This window comes from Pocillopora verrucosa, chromosome 11, assembly GCF_036669915.1.
Source record: "Pocillopora verrucosa isolate sample1 chromosome 11, ASM3666991v2, whole genome shotgun sequence".
Lineage (NCBI taxonomy): Eukaryota > Metazoa > Cnidaria > Anthozoa > Scleractinia > Pocilloporidae > Pocillopora > Pocillopora verrucosa.
Window position 1 is genome coordinate 2,078,636 of NC_089322.1, and position 18,499 is coordinate 2,097,134.

At 37.0% G+C, this 18,499-nt stretch overlaps 1 protein-coding gene across 1 annotated transcript; it reads right to left on the reverse strand.

Annotated features, from left to right (window-relative positions):
* Window positions 1-370: 370 nt before the first annotated feature.
* LOC131800092 (uncharacterized skeletal organic matrix protein 5-like) lies at window positions 371-3,487 on the reverse strand. Its single transcript, XM_066174762.1, has 4 exons — window positions 3,292-3,487; window positions 3,078-3,126; window positions 2,213-2,345; window positions 371-1,012 (listed from the first exon to the last, which is right to left on the reverse strand). Exons 1-4 carry the CDS (start codon window positions 3,434-3,436, stop codon window positions 503-505), a joined length of 837 nt encoding a protein of 278 aa, XP_066030859.1. The 5' UTR covers window positions 3,437-3,487; the 3' UTR covers window positions 371-502.
* Between the last annotated feature and the right edge of the window lie 15,012 nt (window positions 3,488-18,499).

The window sequence follows — 18,499 nt, forward strand, 5'->3', positions numbered from 1 at the left end:
TGCGCACGTAAATAGGAAATGGGACTGCACGACGATTACGGAAGTCCGTGGAGGTAGGCCCCTATTCGATGAGATACTGGATGAATCAAAGATATGGTAAGTACAATCATTATTTTTCGGTCTGGAGATTCCTCCCTCCTCCCCTTCCCTCCCTTTCCTCCCTTGGGTGATAAATGACGACAGGTCTCTCATTTTCTGCCGTTTATTTTGTGGAATTTTAGTTTTTAGAATTTGGCCTTAATAAACCAGTTATGTTGTCAAGAGAGGAAAAACACTCCCAAAGACAGTGTGTTGATATGGTTTGAGGACAAGACAGATTTTCCTTCGAATAACTACAAGAAAAAAATTAAGAGACAATATTTTGGTTCATTAACCCACTTTTATTGTTACTTCACAGCAAAAATGAAACCTGACGTCGTAAATCCCCATTACTGAAATAAAAGCATGATCATTGCTCCATGTCGCATGCAACTTTTTCCTTGAGCAGAGCAGTTCAGCATCTTTACTGAACGAAAATGTATCCGAATGCCTTGATATTTTTGTCTCCGTTGTCGGGTGAATACGCAGCTCTGTTTCCACACACGTTTTTGAACGACCTCACTGCCTCACCAAATCCGATGAAGGAATCGGGGGTTTTGCAATCTCCTTCTTGATTAGCGATGATTCCAATTCGAGTCTTAACGCCACCACTCCCCCGCGAATTAAACCCTTCTCTATTACAGTTGCGCTGGAGGGAGGCACTGGGACCAATCAGCTTCTTCCATTCATTACGACCCAGCGAGGTAGCACGGTATTGATCGTCACCAATGAGGGCATACAACGAGTCTGCTTTCTGATGCAGTGGCAAGAACCTGGTTACTCCATCGACCTTCATTCCAAGGCAGATCTTGGAAAAGGACGTGCTCCAGTAGGTTGGTAACAGGGTCTCCAGGTGATCCAACCCGGTGTCTCCATTTTCGGGAGAGACTGGAGACATGGAAGACCACGCTTTTGAATCAAAATTGAAGGTGTCCTGCGAGAAAAAGGACATTTTTAACTTAGTATCCAGAGCATTGGAGATAGGGCAATTTTCAAGTTAGTGTCTATAGTAATCCGGGTTTGCACCAGTATTGCTTCTCTTTGCGCTATGAGTGCTCCATTAAACTCGCGCTAAGCTCTTAACCGGTTAGGTGCATTATCAGAGAAATTTTCAATTGAGTGTCGAACGTAATCCGAGATTTCGTTGGTTTTGCTTTAATTCGCAATGCGATTGGTCCAGAAAACTCGCGTAAAAGAAGTGCTTCGCCTCCTACGAATAAATTCGTCACGCTCCACTTTTAATAAAACATTCAGTATTTCAAAATACGTTTAAATAATAAGGAATAATGAGAGGGAGTTTTGGAGAAATGCATCTCTGAATTTGATTTAACTGGGAGAGAGAGGTCACTCAAAAACTTCCATGGAATTAGACTTGCGATCGATTACAAATGTTTCCCCGTCTGACGGTCTTTCAAGTACTGAGAGGAGTTTTCTGTTTGACTTTCCTGCGAAATGCTGTTAAGCAGGGCCTCGACGGACTCGCTGTTTGTTTTCTTGCCTTATCCCAAGGCTTTTAGAATTGATCTAGCAAGCCATATAATATGGTAGCTTTTCATTGTGCAGAACGGCCTCTTTTCGATGGCTTCATTTTCGCAAACGCGGAATAAAACGACAAAAATATGCAGAAAATAGACGATAGACACTTGACGAAACTAGACGAGGGTATTAAAAGCCGGTTCTCGATCATGGTTGCATAGTGTTGGTCGAATAATATCACACACACGGTAGACTTTCCTTTTCTGTAAGTACAGATGATAAAATGATTTGGAGTGCAATTTGTTATTGATAGTACTTATCACGACAAATAGCAAGAGAAATCATGTTACTGCTTTTAATAATGTACATGAAAAAAAACATCACAAAAGTCAAGACAGACGAACTTTCAAAGCGTGCACGCGCTATTTGTAATTTGCACTCCTGTTACAACTTTTTACTCATGTTACATAAGAATGCATTTGTTTTCAGCCAATTAGAAGCGCAAGTAGATTATTATACAGAAAATACTGAGAATGTTCACTACGCCCGTCCTGGTTGAGTGAAGACCTTTAATGTGCTCCATAAAACATTCACTGATTTAAGAGAGACAATGGGAAACAAACAGGAGTGAGAGAAACCTTGAACATGTTTGAAATACCTTTGCACCGTCAGTCTTCATGACCAGCGTCCATCCCCCACCACCGCAGTCTCCAAGCTCCCCACTCATGGAACAGTATACAGACACATCTTCATCGCCTAGCCTGAGGTCATACGCTTTGTTTGGGCTGGCACTAATAAGATAGTATCACTGTGTTATGTTCTTTGAATCCTACGCGGAAGCTCTTTGGAATGTCACGCAACGCAAAAAAGAAGCAGCGCTGCGTGACATCGCAAAGAATATGTGCGGAGAGGTTTTTTCATGGCTTGGCGCTATTGCGGTCAATGGGAATACTACTGAGACGAACAAAATCAGGGTTAATAGGACGGAGACGTCTTAAAATTTCCAACGGGTGAGGTCTTGTTACATGTGCAGCCAAAAAGGAACTCAGAGCCGCGCTATTACGATATCAGAGAACAAAACCAACAAATCTAGTCGACTTTATATTCTCTTGAATCACTCACACAATTCCTGATATCGATTAGGAAAAATATAAATCCCTAGATAGAAACCGGAACTCTCTGAGACATAATGGTACATAATTTATTCATCTCTCTTTCCTGAGAACAGTCATGGTCAGCGCCAGGTTGGAAGGGGGAAAGAAAAGGGGGACGGGGGGGGGGGGGATGGAATGTCGGAGAGTTAAGGCGGAACACAAGGTTTTTAAAGGGCAACCGAGGGAAGGGGGGGGGGGGGTAGTCAGTCTACGCTATCAGAGTATAAAAGGGGGATTGTAGAAATTTGACTGCCAATGAGGGAGGGTCATCAGATAACCACAGAGCCTGAGGTAGAAGGATTTTCACGATATGTTTGTTTGCCACCCACCCTCGCTCAGGCACAAATTTAATGATCGTTCGTTCCTTACCTGTCTTTGTCGTATATTTCTTTGCAGGATCTTGGGGGCGCAACAGGCTCTGCGGGTATGAGGTGAGAAAACTATAAGCAGTCAATCATAACTGGATAAATGTGAATATTCCAAACTATGTTAGCAATAACTTTTAATTCAACCAGAATTCAGAATCGACGAACCAACAAAGCAGTGACGTTAAAAACAACAGAAACGATCTTCTACATCTTACCTGGTACACAGCAGTCCTGTTTCTTGTTAATCAGGTCCTCAAGATCTGACAACTTGTCCAATATTTGGCTGCAAAGTTTTTTTTTTTTGCCAGCAACAGCGCCAATTGCAAGATAAACCAGAAAGATGAGCGCACAAAGTTTCATCCCTTTCGTCTTCTCGCACTGTCTTGAATACTACTTGATTTCAGCCCGACTCGACGATAAGTGAGGAAGTTATAACAAACGCCAAATTATAAACACATGAATCGCCGCTGACAATTACTACAATTTCACCGCACTTGAGTTTATACTCAAGCCTTATGATTTGTTGCGAGAATTTCTACATTCATCGGACTTATGTTAAGAAGCTATTTTTACCAATTTTCTTTAACCAACTGACCAATAGCAATTCTGTTTCATAGTGGTATTCATGCTTTAGACGAATATCGAATAACCATAGATCCTAACGACGGGAGAGCCAATGTAATTTATCAAATCTTTCAAGCCTAATGATGATGGCAAACGTGATGCTTGATTAAGGCCAAAATTAATGCGACACGTGGAATTTCAATAAAGGCGAGCGTTATTCGTTCGTTAAGTTATGAAGTTATTCATCAAATCTTTCAAGTCAAATGATAATGACAAACACGATGCGTGTTTAGGGCCAAAATTAATGCGACACACGAAATTTCCTTTAAGGCGAGCGTTATTCGTACGTAAAGTTGTGTAAGTAATTCATTAAATCTTTCAAGCCAAATGATAATGGCAAACGTGATGCGTGTTTAGGCCAAAATTAATGTAACTCGTCAAATTTCCTTTAAGGCGAGCGTTATTCGTTCGTGAAGTTATGAATCAGCGTTAGGCGTGATTTGCTGCATGAAATACAAGTGACCCGTGAATTTCTCTTTCATTTCGTTAAAATCTTAGCACACGAGTTTCCCTTTTGAATTTGTGACGTGTGAATTTTCTACAATTCGTGCGTGAAACGGAGTCAGGATTTTCCAAAATGATTAATAGCTGTCGGTAAACTAAAGAAATATAACTTTAATATTTTAAGTGAAGGCAGGGTCATTATGATTTTAAAATTTATATGAAGACCACTCCTTCCTTTAAAAAAAATTATTAGCCTTGCAATTTTTCTCTATGAGTTGCAAACTTTTCTTTTTAATGCACTGATTTCGGTTACTTAGCCTCGGATTCTTTTCCCCAAAGTTCTCGAATTCTCAGATCTGCTCTTAAAGCTGAGGTTTTCAGTCAAAAGATAGTCAAGCACGGCTTTTGCTTTTAGGCAAATTGGGATATGGAAGCTGATGTATCGCAGAAACTAACGGTACGAGTATCTTTTACTTCATTGCAAAATAGATTGTTATAAAACGACAACGACATCACCAATTGCAAGATAGACCAGACCTTTATCTGTCCAAAACTTCATCGCTGCAGTTTCACTATCTTGACTAACTCTTGCTTTTAATCAGACTACGTGATAACTAGAGAGGCTGTTGAAAACTTCGGCCAAAAGCCAGCTAATTATTTGCCTCATATAAGGCATCACCCGCCTTCAGGCCAGCTTAGCGGATGAAAATGCAGGGGGCTTAACGTCAAGGCTAGTGGCCCGCATACAGCCCTCAGATACATCTACTTTTCCGACACCAAAGAAAAATTCAACGAGAAATGGCTTGAGGAAATTCTGGTAGTTCAGAGAGTGGCAGAGACATAATGCATGAAAAATTGAAGTATTTAATCGCCTCTTTTTAAACTTCATTTCGAGACTTTCTCAACGATATTCGCTTGCTCCCAGTGAGCAGAATAGCATTTTAAAAAATCACTGCGAATTATCCCGAAGTAAGAGAAGAAACAAGGTGATCACAAGTAAAGTTTAGGGAGCCCTCTGGATTGACAATACGGCTCTCCCAGTGGGTTTTCCTTAAACTTCGCCGCAGGACATTGCTAAAGTAACAAATGAATAAAGGGGTTAAGTTTCTAAAGAAACTGTGGTGCTGCGTCGGTGGGAGGGTAAAGCAGGTAAAAAAAATTTTAAAAAATTAAAGCGGCCGACAAAGGCAATGTTTTCTACAAACCTACAGATTCACATAGTTACTTATTGTATTCATCTTCACATCCATCACACGTCAAGAACTCAATACCTTTTTCACAGTTTCTCAGACTTCGTCGTTTATGTGGTGACGACTCTGATTTTTCCGAAAAATCAGAGGCAATGTACTAGTTTTTCGATAAACGTGGCGATCCTGTTCCTGTCGTTCAAGCGGGCCACCACCGTGCCCAACAAATTGATCGACAGTCAGCACTACAAACGGCTGAGAAGGAAAACACTGACCGCATTCCATTCACTCCTACATTTCACCCTCACAACCACGCGGTTAAACACTGTAAAATTGAGAGTTGATTTTGCCCAAAAATGAGGCCAAAACGAGTGAGTTTGGCACTCGCTTAGGGTCAATTCAGCCCCATTGAAATGGGGCTGTTTTTGGCACCAATTTTGGGGCTGAATTGACCCCGTTGTAGGGGCCAAATTGGACCATGTGAAGGGTGAATTTGAAAAATACAGGGGTCAATTTGAAATTTATAGGGGCCAAAACAGCCCCCGAAATTTCAGCCCTCTCACAAATGGCCCCTTTAAAAGGAGCCAATTCAGCTCCAATGTGGGCCACTTCAGAAGTAGAGGGCTCTTTCCTCTCCATGCTGATTTTCCCCCTTACATTCAAATAATGAAAGTACACCACATACTTTATCTTTCAAACACACATTTATTAGGTTCTAGATATTGTTTATGTAAAAACTTTTTATGCTACCTGATTTTACAGTTATTAAGAATCTTAATTGTGGTATAAAACAGACAAACTTTGAAACATCATGTGAAAGAATATAACATACATACATATTTAACATCAATTCAACCATTTTCTAAAATAGATCTCTTCCCTAAATCAGTATACTTCTTAACAGTGCAAGCATTGCAAGGAATTACACCCAAGAGACACTTGTGAGTAAAGCTTCCCTTTTCAATGACTTAGCAAATGTGGTAATGTAAAGCAGCTTATAATTAAGACTAATTTAAAGTACAGAAAATTATCAAAATAAGACAGAGGCAACAAATGGTCCAGTTCCTGCACAAGAATATAGATGTTGTTTGATTTGTGCATATGAATAACAAAGAGCCTTGGAGCAGCAAAGAGTATTCTTCCAGTGGATGTGAGAATACATGCACTCACATTGCTACTTTAGATATTATAAAAATATAAACTATCAGCAAGTACTACCGCAGACATTTTCCAAGTCATTGAAAATAGAGGAAACAGTGACAAGAGTCTGCCTGTGCCCAATTTCAAGCAATGCTCGCTCTAAAAAAAGTCAAAATTGCCTTTGACGGATTGTAAGAAAATATAAATGAGCCAAGTAACCCAATGAGAGCATCAAGAATCTTTTCTTGTGAGAAGTGACAAATTACACTTCCCTCTGTTACTATATTCAGGTGATTAATGTATTGAAGATCTCCAACAATTAAAATTTGTGCTGGACATAATCTCTGATTGCTGAATCAACATCAGCTACTCTATGCAATAAAAACAAGTTTTACAACCACATTAAAATCAAGCCAAAGTGCAAAAAGTGCCTGTAGCCAGAAAAAAAAAATATATATATATACACACTCAAGTTAAAGAATTAAAGAGGAAGCATCAATTCTCTGTGACTGAGTTTTGTGCCTAAGCGCTTGTCAGACAGAAAAGTTCTGTCTGACAAGCGCTTAGGATTCAGAGTCACAGAGAATTGATGTGTCCTCTTTAATTCTTTAATTTATGTATACTTAGCTCTGCTACCACAGCATTGAGCACTTTATGCCAAGGTAGACTCTACCCCCACATTTACATATATATATATATATATATATATATATATATTGTTTTTCTAAAACTATAAGCTAAAACACCAGAAATGGAAGTGGAAGTTTAGCTCAATGTGTGTAATTTGTCTCCCATTCAAGACTTGAAAAACTAATGTATGACTCCTAAAATATCTGAAAAAAATCAGCTATTCTATGTCCAATATTTATCTAAAGGTTTGACAACAGGAATATTTTAAAAAATTGCAAAATCAAAAAAACTAAACAAAAAGGCAAAATTAATACAACTCCAAAGTACTTGAACGTTTGTATCTGGACTTCATTGGCAAACGGGCTCAGAAATTTTAGCTGTTCATCTTAGTACCAAAGTAGCAGTTTTTTGGACTTGTACCTCCAAAATGGTCACAACTTCATTAAATGCATGTGATGACAAACACACAAGAACAAAGGTCATGAACTTAAAAGGTGAGAGTGATTATTTTGCAACTTTTTAGTTTAAGCAAGAGATTCAGCACCACAAAATTGTCTCTCTTCACTGCAAGCAGAAGAGGTGAAGCAATAGATTTTTAGACCATACAAATCCATTCAGTTTCCAAGTCAACTTAGTCTACTATCCTGCTAACCATACAAGGATACTCTGCAATAATTTTTTTTTTTTTGCAATCCACTGTTGCTCAGAGTACTTTAGGCTGCTGATGAGATATCCCTTCTGGGTATCCAACTCTACTGAGGCAGAGAACTGTACAAAAAAACAAACAAATGAGCAAATTAATTTGTTGTTGGAGAACAGTAAATTTTTGCAACTACAAAGTTGCAAAATATTTGTAAGCAAACTGTGCATAAGAAGTAAAAACACAATAATGGTGATCATCAATGATGTATTTTCACCAAACTGTATATGTACTTATCAAGAAAAGAAATCATACCTCTATGCACTTCAGTTTTAGTTCAGTATTCATGAATAAATAAGGATTGCCTGTAGACTTAAAAAACAAAACAAAGAAAAGTTTCTTACCCTCGATGGTAGTTGGAATTTTGAAAGCCATTCAGGAGGAACCTGTAGGTAAATATTTGTTTTCAAAAAAATTAAACGGTCTGACAACATCCTATCAATTCACTAATTTTTTAATTTACCAGATTTAAAAATTGGGTTTACTTTGTTTTATGCATGGTGCAAGTAAATACATATCAAATATATTTCAATAAAAATAAAGCAAATCTCGCCATTTTTGTAGGTGCAATCCCCGAGATTTGTCATCTTTAACTGACCAACTGGCACCTTGTGTGTTTTCCTTTAGGATATAATCGAAAGAAAGTAATGGATAATGTACTCTTCACCATCCTGCTAAGTTTAATATACAAGAACTTACTTAGGCAGTGCTCAGTTCTGTCGCCTCGTCCGTAAAACAGAGATCCTTGGGCGATTTACCATTTTCTTTCGGTGCCAATGTCACCTCTAAATTTTCATAATCGCTGATGTTATCTGAATCATCTATCGACGTTTGAACCGTCTTACTCGAAGGACTTGATTCTGCACGCCGAAAGAGTGAGAGCCAAAAAATCAGCTTAAGTGGATGCAAACAAAGACATAGACATAAAAATATCAGTTCATCTTGTCAAGAAAAAGATTAAGAATTCAGAGTGAGAGATCCTAAAATCAGAGAATCTTGAAATAAGTTAAATCCATCTTGTGCAAATGCAGTATTCGAACTGCAACCGTCTCTATCTCTCGGCGCCAAAATTTGATCACGTGACTTTAGTTGCGAAACCGCTGAGACTCAACAAGACTCGTGTCATCTCTAGGTTCAGCGTTCATTGCAATCAATTTCTTGAGCTTTAGACGCTCTCTTATAATAGGGATGTATTGCCTTGGTACGTCTGCATCTTGGGCGACGGCAAGGAGATCTTGGCCATCGCAACCGCCTTTTCTGCAAGATAAGATACGAACAAAGATCAATGGAGCGGTCAAGTTTGTGAATGTAAAGTTGCAGTAAAATACGTTGTTAAGAAATTTCTTTTGCCTACCTTTCCTTTCTTAAGTCTCATTCCATGCGACTGTAGCCAAGAAACAGCCTCTTCAGTGACGAATTCGCTGCTATAATTCATTATTGTTTCCGACGCACGTGGTCTAGGTTCGATTAATGCCATCACAGGCAGCTCACGCTCACGTCTCGAGAAAAAGCCAACGATTAATTCGTTGTGTGACTCGGTGTTCAGTTACGAGAGGAACCGTTGAAAATTTGAACACTTTATAAGGAATAGTATAGGGAACGAAATATGGTCGAAAAAAGAAAATTATTTTTATATTTTCTTTTTTTTTCAAAAATTGCACCTCGTTGGGGCCAAATTGGTCAATCCTAGAAGGGCCAAATTGAGAAAAAGTTCTAAAGTAGAATTTATAGGGGCCAATTCAGATTTTGGAGGGGTCGAAATGGTACCTGTCCCACCCGTTTTGGCTCAAATAGTCCAAAACGAACCTTGATGGGCCAAACTGGCCCTCGAGAAATTGGGGCCAATTTGGCTTTTGGGGTCAATTTGGCTCTTTTCATTTTACAGTGAATTTATCATTCTTAAAAACTGTAAATTACTCCAAAACGATTCGGAGACTGGCACTATCTTTTCCCAACTCCCACTTGTTTCATTCAAACATGACAAAAACATAGGCAACTTTTTGGTCAGAAGTTCATTTCAAACCAGTGACCAATCTGGAACTTTCAAATGCGCTCGCTCACGATGTAAAAATTGGCCTTTCATTCATAATGAAGAGAAAAGATCGGGACCCAAGAGATCCATTAAGATCACTGATCACTTTACGTGTACTTCCGCCAATGTTATTTACTGCATAACTTGCACTTACTGCAACAAGTTATACATTGGCGAAACATACAGGAAGACGACTAGGTTACCGTTTCCGAGAACACCTTCGCGACGTGGAAAGAAATGACAAGGACGCATCCAAACCAGTTGCTAGACACTTTAATCTCCCTAATCATTCAAAACAACACATGGCAGTTTGCGGCCTTTCCTTACATCTATGCAGTTCGGAAAGCCGCAAAACACTAGAACAAAAATTTATCTTCCAAATCGGCATCCTTAATCCCCACGGATTCAACGAGCGCTTTTCATCCAATTAATTTATTCCTGTTTTCTCGTCACCATTTTCCCACCAATAGCGTCGCTCCGCTTTCTGCATAGAAACCCACACACAACCCACAATTCCCCCAATCGCTCTGACGAGGGGCTAACGCTCGAAACGTTAATATTTTTACCCTTTACAGTGGCCAATTTACGTTTTCAACTCAGTTGTTAACACTAAATTACCTGCTATTGTTAAAATAAGATGCGTTACATTGTAAAACTTAGCAGCATGTGGACCCGCTCCCGCAAGTTCAACTACTTAAATATTCGTTGTCGGTCACCAGGTGGATCTGACTGAGTAAACGTCTCAGTTTCTTATTCTGGTTGTCGCTCCTCTTATTACAGACATTATAATACTAACCGCCTTTTCATTTTTTCCCTTTCATCACGAAAGCATAGCACTTATCATATTTCCCTTCTTTTTGACTGTCTGATTGGTTATTTCAGCTCCATATTTTGCATAAAGTGTTTTCCCTGGGGACTTCCATGCAAATGAATAACCAAATACTTTGGATATTGAGATTCTAGTCTAAATATTTTTCTTACTTGATCAACTATCAATCCTGTATGAATAGCCACAACGTTAAAGTTGCTCAAAAACCTTTTCAGACTTAAGGGCATGTTTTCGCCAAACCTAAGAATCCTGTCACTAAAGAACAACGAACCAACACTATTTATTCTATTCCGTGCAATGACTGTGATCACGAGTTTACAGGACAGATCAAACGTCAGTTTGATCTGTCCTGTAAGAGCATCAAAAAGCGCCCTTTAAATCGTGATGATGGCGGCGTACTACCTGACACTTATTAACACCTCGTCAGAAAAAGGGCAGCTAATTAGTAAGCATATAAAAGGACCTCTTGTTGCAGCGATTAGATCATCCCTGATGAAGGCACTAGACAGGAGTATCGAAACGTTGGGTTTATGAATTGTAACATCTTGGTTACATTTATAAAATTTTTTAAACCAGAGTAGCATCAAACCATGTTTTGATTGTCCACCTGGTTGCCTTTTGAACTTTAATATAAACTTTATAACACTTCTCGCCCTCTCATTTTTTCCCTTTTGTCACAAAAACAAAACATTATTCGTAGCATGCCATGTTTTCCTTTTTTTGAAAGTCTGATTGGCTATCTCTACTCCATACTTTGCACAATGTATTTCACTGGCGACTTCTCATGCAATTGGGTAATCAAATTGGATCATGATTGTAAGTCAGTTTTGAGATTCTAGTCGAAACATTATTGTTAATCGATCAAACATCAAACCTTCTCAGAACATAAATTTTATTGAAAATAAATTTGCCAAGCAAATGGTATCATTATCAGAAACACCGAGCAGTCACGCATCTCAATTTCATAATCTCTTGGAGATTTCTCACGAAAATTTGGATGTTTACTTAGTGCCAGTTGTGGAGTTAAAACAAAATGCTTTGGGAAGAGCTCCCCATTCTGGTCACTTAACTTCTTCCAAAGTAAGTTTTAGTTGAGAAAGATTATTTTAATCTCGCAATAGACAGACAAGGCATGTAGTAAAGTAGCCGTAAGCGTAAAATTTTATAGATTTTTAACCATTCGTCGCATAAAAAGTTAACCGTAAGTATTTTCTCTATCAAGAGGAACAGAAGGAAATTAATTGTTAGCCGTGAATTGGCCAAAGTTTTAACCGTTAGCCGTAAAAGCCATCACTTTAATGAGACCTTCATACTCCAGATGTACAATAAGGATTTTGCACGATCTGAGATATCGTTTCAGTAACATTAACTTCTTACTAACCGAGCATAAGTGCCCTACCGAGGAATTTTGGTTAGATTTATTGACAGTACAGACCGAGCACAGCGAGGTCTTTACTGTCAATAAAGAGGGCCAATATTCCTAAGTACGACTGGAGCAAGCGTGGGTGGCGCATTTCGTTAGTGGTTTATTTCATGGCACTCAGACCAAACTTGCTTATTTTAAATTTGTTGCCTTTTGCGACCTAAAAGACATGGCCTATGACCGGAGACGGTCCATATGGCAGAGTATGAACCAAGTAAGAAACAGTCAGAATTCTCGGATTTACCTCAAGACTACCTCGCCATATAATACATCATAACCAAAAACCTTGACTTCAAACGATAATAGCGACCTAACAGTAGGAAGAAAACTCGGCAACGAAACTTTTTAGAAGGAATGGGCTGATAATAATAATTTTCGAAAGTTCTTCGCAAGTGAATGAATCAAATTCAAGAATTTACTGAAGCAAGCAGCATTAAAACAGTCACAGAGGAAAATAGGAGGAACAAACAAGTCACGACTTAGTCTTTTTCAAACAAAACATTTTTATTTTTTAAAATAAATGAAAAATTATAAAATTAAAGTTAAAAGTTGAAATTGAAAAATTAGAATTAAAAAAATATCTCCTTTTTGCTTCGGATTCAATACTGATTTAGGTTCAGAATCTTCGATTTTGAATTTTTGACTAAGTAAAAAAATTAAAAAATTAAAATTGAAAAATGAAACTTTAAAATATCATATTTGCTTCATATTCAATTCTTATTTAAATTAAGGTTAACCGATTTTGTATTTTGAGTCAATGAAAAATGAGTCAAATTGAAAATTAAAATTTGATCCTCCTTTCAAAACACCAAACAGCAGGTGTTATCTGAGGCCCAGAATTTCACTTATTTTTGCTTACGGCCCTCTGATAAGGCCTAACCCGATTGTTCTCGGCAACTTTTGGGCAACATTCGGCGTTGGGAGAAATTTTTGTGGCTCTATCAACCTCAAGTAATTTTCGCCTTTCTGAGCAATTTTTCAGCCACTTTCAGGTTTAGAGCAGATATCAAGCACGATAAAGTCAACGTTTCCTAAAAAAAAAAGTCGACCTATGCAATTTCGTACGTTTCGCCGGCCTATTGTCCAATATTAGAACGGGTAATCGACAAAGATGGCAAGATAGCTGTCTTTGTCAATTCATTTTCCATGAACAGATATGGATGTTTAGAAAGAATATAGCTTTTAATAAACGTCGATGTGAACATATTTGGGAGGTCCCTTTTCAAATGCGGCCTAGTTCACCCGGCTTTGAACCGAGAGAAGGGAGTTCGAATCTCCCAAAAACCTTCACATTTAAAATATACATATACCTTAGAAATTGCTCCAGTATATTTTGTTTATTTGCTGTTCATTTGCTGCTTAGTTGACCATATTATTTGCATCTCGTACTATGATTGTATTTTCATCTTTTTGTCACATCTTACACATACGTAATCTTTTTTTTGCCATTTCTTATGATTTCTTTTGATTCATTATCTTTTCATCATTTGTCAATCCTTTTGATACATCACTCGATTTAATGATGTCACAATTAGTTGGTATATTATCTTTTCCAATTCACTTGAATTCATACTTACAATTATCCTTGCTCGAAGTTCCTGTTTTGCATTTATTCAAAGGCTCACAGACCATCTTTATGATACCTGCATTAATTTTAAGATGCTGTTGCACAGCATATATAGGGAATAATACATGGGCGCTCGTAGATATGGAATTTCTCTTCGAGTGTTTAACTCGATAGCTCACGAGTGAGCGCAGTCTAGTTGAAAACAAGAAGAGAAATTCCATATCTACAAGCGACCATGTATTATTTTTTTATCATATAAACACAATAGCCAATCAAATAAGCCATTTCATTAATGAATGAAAATAAATGAATCGACAATCCTCGAATAACAATCGTAGAGCGCGTTGACGCTGACTCTTAAGTTAGAAAAATTCGTTGAATCATGATTACAAGAACAACAATGGTCGTAATTTTCAATTTACAAAACTCTCACTCATTGACTTTGTCCTTACCGACAGAAGAAGTCTTTCAAGTAAACGGCCAAAATCGGCCAGTGGCAAATCTTCCAGTTGTCGATTTTCATTCTCACCAGAGAGATATGCTAACATCAAAGCCACTGAATACGCAACTTTCGGTTTTTCTTTTAGTATATTGGTTTTCTTCCCCTTCTAGGAAAGTTTGAACCTAATTGTCTGTCAGCAATACGGATTTTTTAGTGTTTTAGTCGCCATAATCCGAGAAAGCTCTGACAAACAACTTGTATTGAGAATCGTAAAGGCTTTGCCATTCATTCATCAACCTGACCAAGTGGCGTCAAAGGTGAGTGACGTGTAAGCAGCTGATTAGCTATATCAACATACGTGAAAAAATACGATTTTTTTTCACGTGAGTTGTTATGGCTTTTCTCAGGGCCGGAAATTCTTGTATAACACTGCGGTTTATGTGATAAAAAGTGTTATAATATGAAGTTTCATTTATGTTTTGGTTAATGACCTTCACACATCTCTTATACGTATGATTATTTTTTGTAAATTTATAATCACGATCTTTGGCTGACTTTTTATAATTCTGTTGTCGAATCATTCGTTATATATTACATATTCTGTTATCTTTTTTTATTATTTATATGATCATTTAATTTTTCTTTTGTTATAACAGCATTAAAACATTCCCAAACAAAACGATGAACATAATACGTTTTTTGATATTTACTTCCATATTTACTCACCATGCATCCCAAATAGCCACTTGACCAATCATTACCAATGAGAGGTATTTCTTAACAATATTTATTATTTGCTCATTTTGATTTGCTGATATAAATTATAAACCGGGTGATTATTATAAACGCATTCATCAATTACAATTTTACTCATTATAATATAGTAATATAATATTTCTTTATATCTTTATCAAGGTTTAAAGAAATGTTATGGAAGATGAATATGAAAAATATCATCTCAACTAATTATATAGATATGAATAAATCAGTTCTCAAGAAATTATCCAAATCACAACTTGTCAAGTTGCTTTTAAAGCAGAATGTATAACCAGCTCCTAAAATCATAATCGCAGATGATAAACCAGTTTCTACAACAAGAGCATGAGACCAATCCCAAAACAACGAAAGAGTGATAAACAAATGGTGTAGGAGTATGAAGATAATATCATCCTTCCACCAACTGAATTCAAAGATGGTTACAAACCATCCCAAAACCAAGGAAAAAGAAGGTGATTGTAGATAAACCAGTTCCAACACCAAGAACAAAAATAGGGCAAACAAATAAAGCTCTAAAAGGATACACCAAATCGTTTGAGGTCGATTAAAAACAATTAGATGAAATGAAAAGCTTTAAATTTGTTGAAATCTTGAGAATGGTATTTAATAAGTTCGAAGGGGACGTCACAATCACTAAAAAAGCTTATTTCAAAAGCAAAACCAAGACGGTTATTAATGAAAATGATATTAATCTGGATTTATTAGATTCAAGCCAAGAGATTAAAAACAAGATCCCTGGTTGGATATCTGAAGGTTCTGGTTGGACTATTAATTCAATCGATAATCATTATCTCAACATTATTAAATACTTCCCCCTAAGAGGATTGTCTTATATTAAACTACCGTCAGAACTTAGAAATTTCGGTAAAGGATTGATAAACCTCTAAAGTGAAGATGATCAATGTTTTCGATGGTGCCATATCAGACATTTAAATCCACAAGAAAATATCCTCAAAAGATTAAAAAAACTAACAAGCAATATATTGAAAAGTTGGATACCTCAGGCGGTACATTTCCACTATCTGTAAAGCCCAACAACACTACTGTAAAAAAAAAAACCCAACAACATTAATATAAATGTCACGCAAAAGAGTATCAGTTCCAAAAATATTATTAAAATATACATCTAGCTCGAAGCCAACTTATGTGTCATCAAAAATTTTTAATGAGGGTCTAGTAGCTGCTCGTAAGATCAAAGAATCAGTCACTTTAAAAACGCTGGCATATGTATGCATGCGTATTCTTGATCTTTCCTAGACGTTAACGTAAGATTCTCGTTATAATTGTATTATATAGAAGTTTGGTGATAGAGCAAAATTATTATTCACAGACACAGTCTCGCTGACATAAGAAATTAAAACTGAAAACGTTTATCAAGATTTTTGGAATGATGAGAATAAATTTGACAATAGTAACTATCCTGAAAAATTCCATATTTTGATAAAACAAACAAATCAAAGTGCTCTGTGAGCAAACTCGTGAATTGACAGATAACTTACATGATTTTTTAAATTATGTTTAACGTTATCTGGTTTAAGGCATTTTGTGGTTGATTGTCATGTTTAGAGTACGAGCAGTAGTTCAGTGTTCGCTAATGTAGCAAAGAAACAAAGAAACGTTGAGATTAGAAGGCATTACAATTGAGATTATCATGCTATTACATTTGACAAGGGTGGATGATTTCATGTGTTTTAAACATATATAATTTTTGTTTCTGGTTCAAAAGAAAAGTTTGGAAGTAAATGTGGGTGAAAAGTGAAATTTACTGTCTATCACTGTAAATGTTGGAAAATCAAGGCAGTACTGTTTTAATGAAAACATTAATGATTCCCTCTTTATCAAATAAGACAAAAGGGAGCGAGTTTTGAGTGATATAACTAAGCCTAGACTGCCCCCAAGATAGAATTTCATTTCAGGCCTATTTATCAATTTTGTCACTTCACGGGTTTATTTAGAACCACCATCATGACCAGCTCCCAGTTGGCTTGTTAGCTCAGTTGGTAGAGCGCTGCACCGGTATCGCAGAGGTCATGGGTTCAAATCCCGTACAGGCCTGAATTTTTTTCAGGCCTTATTTTCACTACTGCCTAAGTAGTGCATATCACTGCGAGGATCACTTTCATTCATGTCTTTATCCGCAGTTCAAATATATGACTTTCATATATTCTTAACCGTACAATCATCAACTTGGAAGTTATGAACTAAATAAATTGTCACTCAGCTGCTTTGATGATAAGCGATATATTCGTGAAGATAGTATAAGATCTTATGCTTGTGGACATAAGAAAATACAAAACTAAAATAAGAAAAACAATAATGTTACACTAAAGCTGTGGAAAAATGACAACTTCCGCAAACACCGTCCATTTCGTAAACTCTCCAATGATGAAGAGATTTGGATAGGTTTCGGCATCTTCAGTCTGAAGACAAACCTAATTGACAAACTTAATTGACAAACTCTACGGACAAACTTTATCGACAAACTTTACTGGTAACCTTTAATTTCTTTAAAAATCAGCTTTTCATCAGCACCTCACGCTGACCCGTAATGAGTGCAATCCCCCTGGTTTCCGTTTCAGACACTGCGCCGAACTTTTATTTCAAATTACCTTAACTACATTGTACTTTTTTCTGTTGTCACGCAAAAAAGGATTCGCCACTTTGCTTAGCGTTATTGTAATAACATAGATATTAAGTTTTTTTTCATCTTTTAAAATAGGTAATAGGTTTGGTATGAAAGACCCTATCCCTCGTGGACTCCCTACGTGTTAGGTTCACAAGTTTTTATATGTTAGCTGTAATGCCCGCTATTTCGGCGAAACCTCTCAGCATTTATCCGCACGTGAGCACTTGGTCAGTGACCTCTCACAGTTTCAGACATTTACCAAATTTTCAGCAATGTTGCACTCTCTGTTCTGATGAGTGTTTTAGCATCTTAGATCACGCTCCACAACTCCCCCACTTAAAATCAAAGAAACTATCCACATTTAATGGGAGCAACCTACACTCAATCATCAAATTTATCATGTTAATTTAAAACTTTGTTGTTAGTGCATAAATTGTTTTGTTTCTATTGTTTTTTTTTTGTCCAATGAGCATTTTGGTATACACTAAAGATTGTTTAAATAAGAACCAAGGATGACAGAAGAATTGTCGAAACATGTTTTTATAAAATTTCCTATATTTTCTTAAATTCTTTTAATATAAATTTGTAAAGATTACATGATCTCACAAGACTTTCACATGACCTGAGAACAATAGTAATCTGGTGACCCATTTCTTCGGGAAAGGACCTGTGTCATTACATCATTGACTTTCCTGTTTTCTGGGAATGTCACGCAAGGAAAAAATGATGTGAGATGTAGCGCTAGTCTCCAATGGTATTCCAACACTTTGATATTATGAAATGATTCCATCATATGACTCCATTAAATAATTCCATCAAATGATTTCGTTATATAATTTCATCAAATGATTTCGTTTAATAATTTCCACAATATGGAAAGTAGTATATAGAGTTGGCGTTTTTGTACACGAAACTTGGTGATCTCGTATTGCCAATTCCTATACTACTGAGGAACGCGCGTGCCCAAGAAGGTCACGAGAACATTACACGTATAATATATTT

Bases quoted from the DNA above. Each gene is read 5' to 3' on its own strand.
- LOC131800092 (XM_066174762.1), bottom strand. From the start codon at position 3,436: ATGAAACTTTGTGCGCTCATCTTTCTGGTTTATCTTGCAATTGGCGCT. The intron at 2,346-3,077 runs GTAAGGAACGAA...CTATCTTATTAG, and splicing joins GAAATATACGACAAAGACAG to TGCCAGCCCAAACAAAGCGT. The intron at 1,013-2,212 runs GTATTTCAAACA...TTTTTCTCGCAG, and splicing joins TGAAGACTGACGGTGCAAAG to GACACCTTCAATTTTGATTC.